This window comes from Aethalodelphis obliquidens, unplaced genomic scaffold, assembly GCF_003676395.1.
Source record: "Aethalodelphis obliquidens isolate GAN/ISIS:26980383/991018 unplaced genomic scaffold, ASM367639v1 scaffold142, whole genome shotgun sequence".
In the NCBI taxonomy this organism is placed as follows: domain Eukaryota; kingdom Metazoa; phylum Chordata; class Mammalia; order Artiodactyla; family Delphinidae; genus Aethalodelphis; species Aethalodelphis obliquidens.
The window spans coordinates 500727-517020 of NW_020838086.1; the positions used below are offsets into that span (position 1 = coordinate 500727).

The window sequence follows — 16294 nt, forward strand, 5'->3', positions numbered from 1 at the left end:
CAGTGACAGATAACATGGCTTCTTTCTTATCCAGGCTAGCATCTGGTTCCAGAGTCTTTTCTTTACAGTGACCCTTGTGTATTGAAGTGGGGGAATTTGGCTTCAATCTCTGTTTGAAAAGTACCTTTGTGTAGAGAAGATTAATAATGAGCACACTGACCATTTATTTCTCAAGAACGGTATTATTTAGAATAATAAACATCATTTTAGGTTTAGTTTTGTATTATGTATAGGTCACATTTTAGTTTTTATATATAGCTTAATTTTTTTTCACACACACACTGTATTTTATTTTTACAAGAGATAAATAAACTGACACCAATATAGCTTAATTTTTAAAGCTTCTTCGAACCACTTAAATTTTGAAATGTGTAGATACAAATTAATTTTATGTTGGCCTATATATTTTCACAGGATGATTGTCTTTTGAAAGTGTGGTACCCTATGACTGGTTGGAAGTCTTCAATTATACCTCCGGATCATCATGAAGTGGAAAGGAGACAGGCGTCTGCCCAGTTTTCCTTTGTCTATTTGGCACATCCGCGAGCTGTGACAGGTTTTTCATGGCGTAAAACTAGCAAATATATGCCCAGGTTAGACAACTGTGTCATAGAACTTCATTTTGTATTACTTAATGTTTATAGAAATAATGAAAACAAAGGTCCTTTTAATTGACATGGTGGCAATGAATAGCAGAGGTTCTGGGCATCAACTGCCTGACTTCAGATTCTGCTGTTGTTACCAGCTTCGTGAGCTTTTGACTAAATTTCTTAAGCTCTCCATGCCTCTGTAGAATGGGGGTCGTAGTAGTACCTACCTCAGAGAGTTGTATGAGACTGAAATGTGTGAGTGAGTGTGAATGCTTATACAGGCCTTTGCACATTGTGTGTGCCAGGGCAGCGTTAGCTGGTATTGTCAGTATCAGCAGCAGCAGTAGATTCCAGGAAGGAGACGTTTGCAAGTAACAGGAAAGCACACACTGAGGGAGAATAAAACATAGTAATAAACTGTCAGTAATATGCATTCTGGGAAGGCATATCATATACATACAGTGAATAAAGTGGCCAAGTTTTTCTTATCTTAGGGCTATCAACAGAAACTTCTCAAAGGATTTATTATAAGTTTTTCTTCATTGTTACAGCCATCTCTTAAAAGTGTTTAGAAGATAAAGCAAACTACAAAACAGCTCATACCAATGATTCCTGTATTATATATACAGTTCTAAAAATGCTTGCTTAGAAATCTGTATTCATTCTTGAGGAAGGGTTATTTCATCTGCTAAATATATCTGAGCACTGTTTGCACTTGATGGGAAATACAGCACACCTATTATGGAGGTGCTCAGTAAATGATAAAATGGGGAATATATACATTTTTGGAATCTAGATAAAAGGTTACTCTAAATCTGTTTAAGTTATTTGCATCTATGGAAAACATTTGCAGAACACTTTACCTTTGACTGAGTCAGATTGTATGTAAGCATTTTTTTAATGGGAAAATTTTTTTTTTCACGATGAGTGGTTAAACCACTTCAGCTGCTTGATGCTGTGACATTTTTGCTTAACTTAATGGAAATTGATTTATAGTTTGAATTTATAGTCTCCTTACAGTTTTATTATTAATAAGTTTGTTTACCTATTTATAACTGTTTAGATTATAAGAAGGATAAAACAAAATGCTGGAACTACTGCCATAAACCACATAGTTTAATTATAATTAATGATCTTTTATTATGGTCATTCTGCAAGTTGTAATGACAGAAATGTAGGTTTTCTTTTGATCTTTACTTTGTTTTGTTTAGGAGATACTAATCCTCCAGAGCCTTGTTTTCAAGCAGCACATGTATAATCTGGCATTAATTTCTGTTTCCTTCGTCAGGACCATTTCCTAGTTTTTATGATGTTCACAGCCGTACTGTGCGTGATTTCAAGCTCTTCCATTGATACTCTTTCTCCACACAATGTAATTTCTAAAGCAATTGGAAGCATACTATACTGTCATTTAGTTTAGCTGTTCAAGACATAAGTTTAATGAATTAAGGTGAGTGTCAGGGACAGTTAGGTTTTTCTTATTTTATGGTAACTGATTGCACCCTATGTCCAGCCTACCACCTTGCAGGTCTGAGCAGGTAATAAATGGGGTTTGGTAAGAGTGTGAAATAGTCAGTAGAAATCCATTATCATTATTGGAAAAATAACTACACATAGATCATACTGTTTTGCGTTAATGTCATCTTTAAGGATGAAGAACTAAATATTAATAGCCTTTAATTTTTCATGTTATTGATACTCACAGTAACTTTTGTTCATTTCTCTTTATCATTAGAGGTTCTGTCTGTAATGTGTTATTAACTTCATGCCATGATGGTGTCTGCCGGCTGTGGGCAGAAACCGTATTACCAGAAGACTGTCTTTTGGGTGAGCAGATTTGCGAGACTACCACTTCCAGCACTGCCAGCAGCCTTACTCATGCTGGAAGTCACAAAGATGGAGTACAACATGCTCTTGAGGTACTGTATTATTTAAAATGGTAAATGAATCTTGAAGATAATGTGAGTATGGTGGGAATTCATAAGCTAAGTTGCAGATGGTGCATGGTATACATAATGACGAAATTAATGGCAAAGAATTCTCACTTATTTTATGTCACTTAGAAGACAGATATAGACAGTAATGATCTCAGATATGTAGTCTAGATAAATAGTATAAATTTAATTCTTCCAGTTTGCATGTTGAGTGTGAAAATCTATAGGAGTAGGCAACTTTGATTAATAAAACATGTAAAAGTCTTTGAAATTGGTTGTAATTAAAAATGTTTTGTGGGGAATTCCCTGGCAGTCCAGTGGTTAGGACTCGGTGCTTTCACTGCTGGGGCCTGGGTTCGATCCCTGGTCAGGGAAGTAAGATCCCGCAAGCTGCGCGGCGCAGCAAAATAAATAAATAAATAAATAAAGTAAACCACAGCAATCTTTAAAAAAATAAACAGATTAAAAATAAAAATATTTTGCTTTTGTTTCACGAGGATTAAATTTTACATTTATTTTTCTAATTAAAAATGACTATTATGAATAAGAATAAAGGTGTTGTTAAGATATTAAGTGAACTTATATAATTGCACAGTTTTCACGGTTTAATATTTTGAAAGTGAAATAATTTTTCTAGTTTTTAAATACTATATATAAAACAAAAATGCTTTCTAAGAAATTAGATTATTTATAATATAGTATGAACTGTTGTGCCCATTATGATTAGCGAATAAAATGAGATAAACACATTATTAAAAATTACCAGAAATTTATTATAGTAAACCTAGATTGCTAATTTTCTTAATTTTTCATGTGACTTTATTACACAAAGAGTATATGCTTATTCTAAAATTAGATTAGGAAAAAGAAAAAAATGTAGAGTTTATAATCCAACTATTCCAATATGTGTTTGTACATTTTTTTTTATTTACAAGATTGAGATCATATTATGCAATAATGTTTTATAACTTGCTTTTTATACTTAATGTGTTATAAACATCTCTGTACATAACTAATTATACTTTTACATTGCACGTTTACATTAACACTTTAATGGTTGCATAGCCAAAATGGTTTTGCAGTTTTGGCGAGCAAAAATATTTTGGGGGTTTAATAGGCTAAGGATGTGGTCCTTTAAAGTTTTATGTAAAGTAGTCCTGCTCTGATGCTCTCTGTGATTGGGCACTATTTATACAGTTTTTTCCAACATTTAAAGCATAAATGAAATTAAAGCACAAGTCAGAACAGTTAGAGTTATGTTTTGCTATTGATTGAAAATTAGTGGGAAAAAGTACTTTATTTACTAGATGTTTACAATAATTTATATATATTTGTATAACATTTTATCTTTAAATTACATATGAGCTTTTGGAGACTAAGGGCTTTTAGATATCTTTATATCCTCCATGTTATCTAATATATTTCTTTTCAAGTGTTTGTTAAATCGAATTATTAACTGCTACATAAAATAAAAGAAAAAATAAAATGTAATCAGTGATTTGACACATTTTTGCTGCCTTTTAATAAAATGTTGTCAATTAGTAATGTTAAAATTGTTTTTAATAGAAAAAACCTGATTATCTGACTTATGAGCTATTTTGCTTTCTAATGTCCTTTCCTATAAAACCCCTAACTGCAAGGTCTATATAATTCTATATATACTTAAATTATACATTTTGTTCCTAGGAGAAGATAACTGACCAATATAGCACAGCCTTGGCAATCTAATTTAAAATAATGATAAATGTCAAAGATTGAGTGAAACTAATTTGATAGGTATAATCAAAGAAATAACCGGGGAGACCAGAGACAGAGGACACGCCATAGAACTGATACTGTTTTTCACATGAAAAAGGACAAGGGCTGTGGAATTGAAAGGAAGGACCAGATGTTTTATTTTACTGCAGAAAGAACTGAGAGGATGCCACATTTTATTTCATTGATTGCAAGGAACAAAGGAAAAGAATGGTATATTATTATTAAGCACGGTATTGTTAAGTGACAGAATAAGGAATTGCTGTGTGGTGGGGTTATGGTGTGGAGAAAAGATTGTGCTGAGAATTGACATGGTCCCGTGTCAGAATAGTTCGGATGATGGAGTATGCCAGTACAGAATTTTTATCATAGGCACATATCTCAGTTTGAACAAATTCCACAGGTCAATACTTTCATGGGGTCTTTCCTGGCTACTCTTATCTAAGTTAAGGTTCCCCTTGTTATTCTGTATTTTTGTACCCTCTTTTTGTCTTTATAATAGAGGTTATATATTAGATTATTTAGCTGGCTATTTAGTTCTAAGTGAGAATTTTGGGGAGGAATATTCTTCCTGGTAGGAAGATTTGGAATTTTTTTTTTTTTTACACCCTTATGACTAGTAAATTTCGTCTCAGTACTGGAATATCCTGAAAAAACTAGACTTTGGACTCCTAATCTTTATAGGGGTTTCTGCAGATAATAAGTGTTTTTGAGCAACTACTGCCTTGAACTATAAAATTTGCAAGACCAGTGGAGAATATATTAAGTTGTTCTATTGTAGTTAAAGTTTCCTTTAAGATGGTCAGGTTTTACAGAGAGGAAAATTGTAAAACCCTTAATAATCAAAAGTACTTTGATCAGCACTTATTAGACTTCCTAGACTTGGATTTAGTAATTATTTTTCTATTTTAGACAATACACCATTTGAAAAATTTAAGGAAAGGACAAAGGAAGTCTTCCATTCTTGTAACGCACACTGAATTAATGCATGACCAGATGGCAACGCATGAGGTTCAAAGACACATTTCCCATCACGCAAATGTACTGTGTCATTTTCACATTGCAGCGAGCATCAATCCCGCCACAGGTAAAGGATAGTAAAGTTTTATTTCTTATCTGCTGAAATAAGATAAATAAATAGAAAAGTGGGACTACTTTTATAACCTGTTTCTAATTTTATGCTAATACTCCATGTTTCCTTTTAAAATACTTCTTAATTGGAACAGAAATATAAGGTGCCATTTCTTAAATTGAGACTGTGTGATCCTCAGGGAATAACTTCAAATAAGTATTTTTGAGCACCATTGTTTGTCTACAATATGGCAAAGTTTCTAAGTAATTAGAGCTTTAGTTGAACCTGGAGATGAACACAAGTGGTGGCAGCCTGGTTAATTAGTGTGATTTCCCACCCTTTTGTATTTTCACTATTATTCTTTCTTCTCAACTCTTCTTTATAACTTTATCAAAGTATATTTTTGCATAGTTTTCCTTATATTTCAGCATATCTTGTTTTGTACCCTCATAGACTTTCTTGTCCTACACTTCGGGAAAGGTAGTGTTTCTTCTAACCTTGATGTTTTCTTTTTGCTCTTTTCCTCCTATGTCATTGAGAAGTATTTTGAGGCAGGTTCATTGTTGGCAAGAGCATATTTAAAGCTTCTATTTAAGGTCATTGTTTTCTTTCTGCATGAAAAACATATGACAAGGCCTATTAGTTTCATATTACATTGCTGGAAGAACTATAGTTGTATAAAGTTATAGTTACATTTTATTGAAATGGAAGTCTATTGCTTCAGGGTGCAGAGGATTTTATTTTTAAATGTTTATTTATATAAAGATAAGTATTTAGCAAATACAGTTCCAAAAGAGTGTTATCTGGATGCTTCCCCCCCAGTCTCTTTTTCTTTCTATTGAATGGATTATTTATAATTTGATTTGGGATTAAGGAGATTTTTTTTTTTTGAATTATACTGTTTTACGTGAACTGATCTATAGCATGAATTTCAGTTACCCCACATGGAGAAAATCTGCTATACTTAGAAATTTGCTTGCCTTCCTGTGTTCTTTCTTGGCATTATTTTTCCCCGACTTTTGAGGAAAGTTTAAAACAGTCAGAAAAGTTGGAAGAATAGTACAGTGAACACTCATTTCACCCACTTTGATTCAACAATTGCTAACATTTTGCCAGTTGCTTTATTCTCTCTGTATATACACACATATGTATGTTTATATGTGTGTGTGTGTGTGTGAGAGAAATTTTTTCTTAATGTTTTCAAAGTAAGTTACACATATCATGGCATATCACCCTTACATACTTCAGCAAGTATCTCCTAAGAATAAGGAAATTTTCTTACATAATCACAGTATCATTATCATACCTAAGAAAATTAGAAATAATTCCATAATCTCTGATATTCAGTTCATATTTAAATTTCAGTCATCTCAAAAATGTCTTTTAGATTTGCTTTTCTGTTTTGTCTTTCTGTTCCCTCATCCCCAAACCAGGATTCAATAAAAGTTTGTGCATTTGGTGTGTTTCGTTTTTAAATTAGTAATTTAATTCCGTATGTCTATGCCATTAGTTCATTTACCATTAAATTCAATTAAAAATTTCAAACCGTGCTAGAGTTACGTTTACTTTTTGTTTATCACATTTTCTGTGTAATGGAATTAGTCTTTATAGGCACATATAATATTTTAAAAGACATTAGAAATTCACATTGAAATTTTATCTTTTTTGATTCCACAGATATTCCAAATGTCTTGGTTGGCACTGTATTTAACATTGATGATGGAAATGGGGGCTTTGTAGTTCATTGGTTAAACAACAAAGAATTTCATTTTACATCATCTACTGAAATATTTATGCAGCAATTACGAAAACTTTCTGAAAAGCAGGTGGATCATGAAAACGACAAAGGAGATAGAGAAGATGAATGTTCACAGGAGGAAAGAGAGAGGGGTTTACATATGAAACTAGACCATGGTTAGTATCCTGTGTTCAGATTTTTCTTTTTTACAGGCTGACAGCTTTTTGTGAAACCACCTTTGGTTTGTAATCTTTCCTTCCTCCCCTCCTTCCTTTTCACTTTTCCATTCATTCCACAGGTCTTTACTGACCATCTACTATGGACCATCTACCATCTAACTTTGCTTTGTTATAACATATTGCTTTGAGTAATGTATTACTTTGGAAGCCATGCTTTTGGTGGGGGTAACAGGTTTTGCTAATAATGGTAATAATAAAGATAATGTGATAGTGTGAATGAAATTTTGATTTATCTAAAACTAAGAAATGTAGTAATTTTCAGTTCAGATCAGAAAAGAGTTTCCTTCCTTGGTTTTTTTTCCTGGCCATAAGTTGTAAAAGGGATTCATGATTTCTAAAGTTAGTATGCTATTTATTGATAGTCTAGTATGTAAATGATTTTCTGTAGTATAGTCTAGTATGTAAATGAATTTGATAGTCTAGTATGTAAATGAATTTTTTATAGTATTTCTGTTAGTATGTACTGATAAATTTATTTTCTGATTTAGAATTATCCCTGGATAGAGAATCTGAAGCAGGTACAGGATCATCAGAACATGAAGATGGAGAAAGAGAGGGAAGTCCTAGAACCTGTTCACGACCTAGTGTACCAATGCCACTGCCTACAGTCCTGCTTGATCGGAAGATCGAAATGCTGCTAACTGAATGGAATAAGAATCCTGACATGCTTTTTACTATACACCCGGTAGATGGTACCTTCCTAGTGTGGCATGTAAAGTATTTGGATGAATATAATCCTGGAATATTTAGACAAGTCCAGGTATATTTTACTGATGAAGCAATTTTCACACTTCTTAAAAAAGTAAAACAGTTGCTATTCAGATTTAGCAGGTTTTCAGAAATACTCGATGATTTTATTTTTGATAAGCAACTGAGAAGAGAATAACTTGCTACCAAAGGGGGTCAATGACCACAGATTTTATAAACTTGATTAATTTAAGTAAAATGAATTTGGCTTTGAAATGTGATAGTGAGTACTTGAATGTATGTGTATTCATTTTTTCTGGGAATTCACAATATTTTGAATAAACTTAAGAAACTACCCTAAAAATGTGACTCAGGATGTATCACCTCCACTTCTTCAGTTTTATTAATTAAATCTACTATCTTTATCGGTTATCTTTCTGAACAGTATTTGTTTAGATTTATGGTTGTAGTCATCTAGATGTACAGGCAAGTTTCAGGTTTCAAATACTTGAAATTATTTCTTCAGTTTTCTCATACGCGATGAATATATGATACTATATAAATAGAGGAAAAGGATTAGACCATAATAAGGTCGAAAATGATATATTTTGCTAGGAAGCTGAGGTTTGACAGTTTGAAAATGGAAGTATTTTTGGAACACTTTGAGAGGAGGCAGACTGCTTGCACTGAATCATGTAATTGTGTTTTTCAGGTTTCTTTTTCTTCTCGGATTCCTGTTGCATTTCCATCTGGTGATGCAAGCTCTCTTAGTAAAAATATCATGATGTATGCCTGTATAAATGCTGCAAAAGATTCTCACCACACTCTGTTACACGAAGACATGATGGCTGAATGCAGTCCTCATGGATCACAGCTGCATTCTGGACCACACAGTACAAATATGAACATTTTAGCTCCCACAGTAATGATGGTCTCTAAACACATAGATGGCTCTTTAAATCAATGGGCAGTCACTTTTGCTGATAAGTCTGCCTTTACCACTGTTCTAACTGTATCTCACAAATTTAGATATTGTGGTCATAGATTTCACCTCAATGACCTGGCATGTCATTCAGTTTTACCATTATTATTGACATCATCTCATCATAATGCTCTGCTGACTCCTGAATCAGATTTTCAGTGGGACTCAGACAATAAATTAGGTAGATTAATGGATCCTGTAAGACACATAAAAGGTTCCTCGAAACAACCTCTCAGAAATGCAGCAACACGTACATTTCACGACCCGAATGCCATCTACAGTGAACTTATTCTGTGGCGCGTGGACCCAATAGGACCTTTGTCATACACTGGAGGAGTATCGGAGTTGGCACGAATTAACTCTTTACATACTTCAGCCTTCTCTAATGTTGCTTGGCTTCCAACTCTTATTCCTAGTTACTGTCTTGGTAAGTGTTCATTTTAATAGTGAAATTAATAAAAGCTTTAAAACAGTTATTTATATACAAAATGATTTATATTTGTCATTAGGAAGATTTTTAATAAGTATTCAGAATGTAGGCATCAGACTTAAGTTTAGCGTTTCTAGACTTTTGTTTTTCATCTTTTCCCTCTCATAACCTATCTGTTGAATTTTTTTGGTTAATAATTTTATATCTATTAATTGTATCTGTGTTTCTGGACCATGGTTATGTCTAAAAAGAGAAGTGTGAATATTTTTTCTCATACTTCAGCCAGTAATAAAAATAAACTATATATTATAATGCAAAGTGTTTACTTTCTCAGGCACATATTGCAATTCTGCGAGTGCTTGCTTTGTTGCTTCTGATGGCAAAAATCTGAGACTTTACCAAGCTGTGGTAGATGCAAGAAAATTATTGGATGAACTGTCAGATCCAGAATCTTCAGTAAGTATTTCTTAATCTTTATTAATATATCTAAGCTAATAAGGAATTCTCTTTTAATTTGTCTAGGACGTTATTTGTTAGTTGGTGTTCAGGGAGTGAGCATCTGTTCTGGGCTCTGTGTGACTAGTTTGTTTTTTCTTAACTTGTGTTCCAATTTACATGAATCAAAATTACAGTCTGTTGGCGCTTTCACTGCTGTGGCCCAGGTTCAGTCCCTTGTTGAGGAACTAAGATCCCACAAGCCACACAGTGTGGCCAAAAAGAAAAAAAAAATTACAGTCTGTATATCACATCACACATCAATACGTTTTACATTTAAAGAAATAAATACGATTTTTTTTCTAAAATGTGATTTTTTTCTTGACATTTTTCACCTTTAGTTTGGTTCTGTTAATCTTTTTTTGCTCAAGAAAGGCAGCTTTACCAACCTCTATGTTTAGGTTGGAAAATTTGAACTTTTCTGAGCTTGATTCACTATTTTAAAAGTCCTCTGGTTAGAATATGTTATCAGTGGGTGACAATGTCTCATTCTGGTAGTTCTCTATTTGAACTGCAAGTCATGCATATTAGTCAGTACTCAGATTTGAATGGTGAATTTTCCATTTACCTATAAAAACGTGCCTTTTTAATAAAATAACTGTTCTAATAAAAATGTTTCCAATATTGAAAATCAAAGACTGTTTTTGTTTTGTTTAATTTTAATTAATTTATTTATTTACTTATGGCTGCATTGGGTCTTCATTGCTGCGCATGGACTCTCTCTAGTTTCAGCGAGCGGGATCTACCCTTCGTTGCGGTGCACAGGCTTCTCATTGCGGTGGCTTCTCTTGTCGCGGAGCATGGGCTCTAGGCGCACAGGCTTCAGTAGTTGTGGCTCGTGGGCTCTAGAGCACAGGCTCAGTAGTTGTAGCGCATGGGCTTAGTTGCTCCGCGGCATGTCGGATCTTCCCGGACTAGGGCTCAAACCCGTGTCCCCTGCATTGGCAGGCGGATTCTTAACCACTGCACCACCAGGGAAGTCCCTCAAAGACTGGTTTTGAATGTCTGCCGTGTACCCCTAGACGTGTAGGGAATACAGTGTCTGCCTTTAAGGGGATTTAAATTTAGCAGAGGAGAGAAATTATTATAAAAGTTTAAATAACGGTTTAAGACAGAAGCAGAGGTGTCTGAAGTTGGTATGTAATTAACTGCCAAACACTATTTCATAATTCAGGGGCAAGAGAGATCAGAGTAGGGTAGGCATAGAGGTTTTTATTAAGGACAGTATTTGAGTTCATTTTTGATAGATGCAGAAAGACAAATCCTTGGTCTTTGCTGAGTGATAGAATAGCCTGAGTGGATACAGGAAAGTACGTGTATAAATAAGGCTTGTTCCAGAAACAGTGGTAATTGGACTGAAGCCACAAGTTCGGCATAGAGAAAGTCTAGAAAAGTAGCATCTTTAAAATTATAGAGTTGGAAGATTTAAAGGTCCCCTAGTCTAACCAGCCATCTGATACTTTGTCTCTACCACATTCCTGCCAATTTGTCATCTGGCCCCCAAGGAGGGAAGCTCAACTCTAAACGCAGCTCATTCTGTCTTTGAATTACCATCACTATTATATTGAAATTAAACTTGTAATCCTTAAATTCTACTTGTTAGCTTTAGTTCCATTTAGAATAAGTCTAAGATTTCTTACATGTGAGAGCACCTCAGACACCTATGTTGGAACCCCTCAATTTTTTTCCTCAGGCCAAACCTGCTGCTCCTCTGCCTATAAATTTATCTAACTTTTATATTTGACCCTGGTTACTCTTCTGAGCAGTTTTCCGTTTGTTTATACACCGGGCATCGTAGGATCACTAGAATATAGCAGTACTGTGCCGTCTCTCAGTAGATACTATTATGTTTGGGCAGGCACGCCACATTCTTTGTATGTGATTCATGTTGAGCTGACGTTCAATTAAATATCACGGAGTCTTTTTTTTTTTTTGCTAGTAAGCCATTCTGTATTTGTGCATTTGAATTTGGGACCCAAATATAGTCTTATTTCCGTATTACATTTCACCTTGCTAGGCTCAGCTCAACAGTACATCCTTTCAGTATCCTTTTGAATCCAGATTCTGTTACTGCTTTATGTGTTACTGCTTTATGACTTATATCACTGGCCTATTTGATGAGTGTTGTTCTACATCTTCATCTAAGTCAATTACAGAAATGTTAAATAGTACTGGACTGAAGAAAGAACCTAGCAGTATACATTTGAAATCTTTCTCCATTTTTTTTTTTTTTTTTTTTTTGCGGTACGCGGGCCTCTCACTGTTGTGGCCTCTCCCGTTGCAGAGCACAGGCTCCGGACGCGCAGGCTCAGCGGCCATGGCTCACAGGCCCAGCCACTCCGTGGCATGTGGGATCTTCCCGGACCGGGGCACGAACCCGTGTCCCCTGCATCGGCAGGTGGACTCTCAACCACTGCGCCACCAGGGAAGCCCTGTTTCTCCATTTTTATTGTCTAGAATATTTCTCCAGCTTATCCCAAGGATTTGCATGAGGCAGCTTGTGGTGTACTTCACTGAAGTAAAATACACCCTGTCTGCCAAATCTTTTACAGTCAAAAAAGGAAGTCAGATTTGTAGGAGATGATTGTTTTAATGTATAGTAGGTTGAATGTGTGTATCCTAATGTCTCTTGATGACTAAAACGTTGTACTAGATAGACATCAGGCTCTTTATTCTGACTTACAGAAGTATGTTATTTTCCTTTTTGAAAACTGGAATCTTTGCCTGTTTTTAGTCTTTTGGCTGTGGCAATCCCCATGATTTCTCAGAGAGAACATCCTCTGTAGTTCATTGTTCTCATTGGCAAAATTTCTCAATAACCTGGGCATTATCTTTTCCAGGGAAGTATACATTCATTTAGAGCAGTTGGATACATTCTTGGAATTCTAAAATTTATCTTGGTCTTCTGCTCCAATGTACTTACCAATGTACTTTTTTCTTAAACCCTCCTTTTTCATTATTTTTTTTAAACTTAAAAAGTAATACTTATTCATTGTAGAAAATTTTTGGTCCTTTTTACTTTTGCAAGCTAAATTCTTGAAATAGAAGACCAGAGACAAAGTAGGAATTAGGAGTTCTTTATTCTCCTGATCTTTATTAACATTAAACCATCAGCCTCTGTTAATGAGCCTATCTTTCTCTTTCTCTTTGTACTCTGAAAACAATAATTAATTCAGTGACTTAATTTTTCAAACAAATCTTTAATTTTAGAATAGTTTTAGGTTTACAGAAAAGTTGGAGATATACTGCAGTTTCCATATACCCCTATCGTTAACATCTTATATTACCAGAATACATTTGTCACAACTAAGAAACAGTTATTGGTGTGATATGATTAATTAAACCCCAGACTTTATTAAGACTTAACTGATTTTTTCCCACAAATGTCCTTTTCCACTAATGTTCCAGGACTTCATCCACAAAACCATATTACATTTAGTTGTCATGTCTCCTAAGTCTTCTCTGATGTGGGACAGTTTCTAAGTTTTCTTCATCTTCATCAGCTTTTTCTCATGACCTTGACAGTTTTGGGTAGTACCGGTGAGATATTTTATTGTATTTTCCTTTGACTTGAGTTTGTCTGCTATTTTTCTCATGGTTAGACTGGAGTTATGAGTTTTGGGGAAAAATACCTCAGGTGTGTGAAGTACGCTTCTTGTGTTACATCAGGGGCACATGCTAACAATATGGTTATTAGCATCTTCCCTCTTTTTTTCTTTTCAGCTGGAAGTTTGTTAATTTATTGATGTTTTTAAAGAACCAGCTATTTGTTTCACTGAATGCTTTGGTTTTGTTTTAATTTTCATTAGTATCTGCCCTATCTTTATTATTTTCTTCCTTACGCTTGATTTATTTTGGTTTTCGTTTACTAGGTTTCTTGAGATAGGAGCTTAGGTTCTGGTTTTTTTTTTTTTTTTGGCCAAGTTGTGCAGCATGTTGTATCTTAGTTCCTGAACCAGGGATCGAACCCGTGCCCCCTGTGGTGGAAGCATGAAGTCTTAACCACTGGACTGCCAGAGAAGTCCTAGGAGCTTAGATTCTTTTTTTTTTTCCTTTTCTTTTGTTCTTTTCTTTCTTTATTTATTTTATATAGCAGGTGGAGCTTAGATTCTTGATTTGAAACTGTTCTTATTTTCTTTTTTTTTTTTAGGGAAGAATTACTCTTTAATTGAGGCTTTCTTTATACCTATTAACATCAAGTTTTTATAAATGTATTTTCAAAAACATTTTTAAATGTGTGCACAGTTTCAAAATTCAAACAGCATATACTGTACTGTTATTAAATAAAAACTCTGTATCACCTCCCCTATCCAAGTCCCACACTTTATTGGAAACCCCTTTAAACCTTTTGTTTTTATTTCTTTTGATAAGTTACCACCATAATTCTAAATGATATGCTTAGATTTCAGTTTCTTAATTTACCAGTAGAAATCAAGTCATTTCCATCTTCTTTGATAGACAGGGAATTCAGCTCACATTCCACTTGCCTCTCTCTCTCCACTGAGTTTTGCTAGTTGTATTAGTGTGTGTGGTTTTTCTATTAGCTGCCTTTATACTTTTAAGTGATGTATACCTAATCCTGTATTTTCGTTCCGTCTTCTTTACACAGTATCTCTTGTATCATCCCAAAGTAAAATGAAGAAAGTTGCACCCCTGCACTCACCCTTCCCTCCTCCTGCTCTCAACTTGACTTCTGCCAGCTGGAGCGTTACCTTTACAATGTCTTTTATGACATGCATGTTCTATTCTATAACTAAAATTAGGTCTTATGGTTTGATTTTAAAAATTGAAACTAGTAACCATCTAATTACAATTATGTAAATGTGATCATTTCAACTATTTGTCACTGATTTGTCACAGATTCTCTCAACGGAGAATGTCCAAAGGGTTAAAGTCAAATGACCTCTATTATATTCCATCAAGTGATCAGGCCACAGTTTTGCTCATCTTGTATTTGAATCAAAACTTTTTTCTCTAATTTTTCAGTTGTTTTCTTGGCATTTCTAATTTCTTGGGCTTCTTTTTTCTTGTTGAGAGGAAAAAAAAAACCTAAGTCTTCTTCCCCACTGGGCTAAGAGCTCCCAGCTTCTTAATTGTCCTGCCTGTTAAATCTTCCTCTTTCTCTTCTTGGAGGAATTCCTTTTAGGGTCTTTTGAGCTGGTGTTTTAATTTGAGCTGTGTTTTTCGGGATGCTGCAGATGTGTCATCCTCTTCGTTTCACACCTGGAATTCCACCACTGTTTCCTGGACCATGAGCTGCTTTTCTCTCCTGTACTGTCGATAGATTACATCCTCAAATACTGTAAATTTTTTAAAAAGAAAGGTTGCCTGGTAGATAAGGATTCTGAAATCAGTCTGAATCCAACATGGCTGGAAAAGTGTTTATTTTACCTTCATATTTATTTTTTAAAATATTTATTTGGCTGCCCCGGGTCTTATTTGCGGCATACAGGCTCTTAGTTGCAGCATGTGGGATCTAGTTCCCTGAGCAGGGATTGAACCTGGGCTCCCTGCATTGGGAGCACAGAGTCTTAACTGCTGGACCACGAGGGAAGTCCCTTTCCCTTCATATTTAATTGATAAGTTTGGCTGGATATTAAATTCTAGATTTAAGATCTTTTTTTTGCCCTCAGAAATTTAGAGACTGTTATTTCTGTCCTCCAGTGTTTTGATAAGAGGTCTTATACCTATAATACTCTTATTCTTTTATTAGTAACCCCTCCCTCTCTCGCTCTTTCTCTTGATGCTTCTAGAACAGCAATGTACAATAGAAATATAAAGTGAGCCATACATGTAACTTAAAAATTTTCTAGCAACCATTTAAAAGTGAAAAGAAACTGGTGATATTACTTTTATAGCATGTTTTCATTAATCCAATATATCCAAAACAGAATTTCAACATGTAGTGAATATCTTACATTATTATTTTTTTAACATCTTTACTGGAGTATAATTGCTTTACAATGGTGTGTTAGTTTCTGCTTTATAACAAAGTGAATCAGCTATACATACACATATATCCCCATATCTCCTCCCTCTTGCGTCTCCCTCCCTCCCACCCTCCCTATCCCACCCCTCTAGGTGGACACAGAGCCCCGAGCTGATCTCCCTGTGCTATGCGGCTTCTTCCCACTACCTATCTATTTTACATTTGGTAGTGTATATATGTACATGCCACTCTATCGCTTTGTCCCAGCTTACCATTCCACCTAGCCATGTCCTCAAATCTATTCTCTACGTCTGTGTCTTTATTCCTGTCCTGTCCCTAGGTTCATTAGAACCACTTTTTTTTTTTTTTGATTCCATATCTTTGTATTAGCATATGGTATTTGTTTTTCTCTTTCTGACTGACTTCACTCTGTATGAGAGACT

General features: G+C 34.6%; 1 protein-coding gene across 1 annotated transcript in view; it reads left to right on the forward strand.

The window, feature by feature from the left end:
- DMXL2 (Dmx like 2) overlaps nt 1-16294 on the forward strand; it is a 142149-nt gene that overhangs the window by 60825 nt on the left and 65030 nt on the right. Inside the window, exons 7-13 of the mRNA XM_027099798.1 lie at nt 415-593; nt 2326-2509; nt 5192-5366; nt 7029-7265; nt 7817-8088; nt 8728-9424; nt 9762-9883. Coding sequence (XP_026955599.1) covers nt 415-593; nt 2326-2509; nt 5192-5366; nt 7029-7265; nt 7817-8088; nt 8728-9424; nt 9762-9883 — 1866 coding nt within the window. The remainder of the gene's footprint in view (nt 1-414; nt 594-2325; nt 2510-5191; nt 5367-7028; nt 7266-7816; nt 8089-8727; nt 9425-9761; nt 9884-16294) is intronic.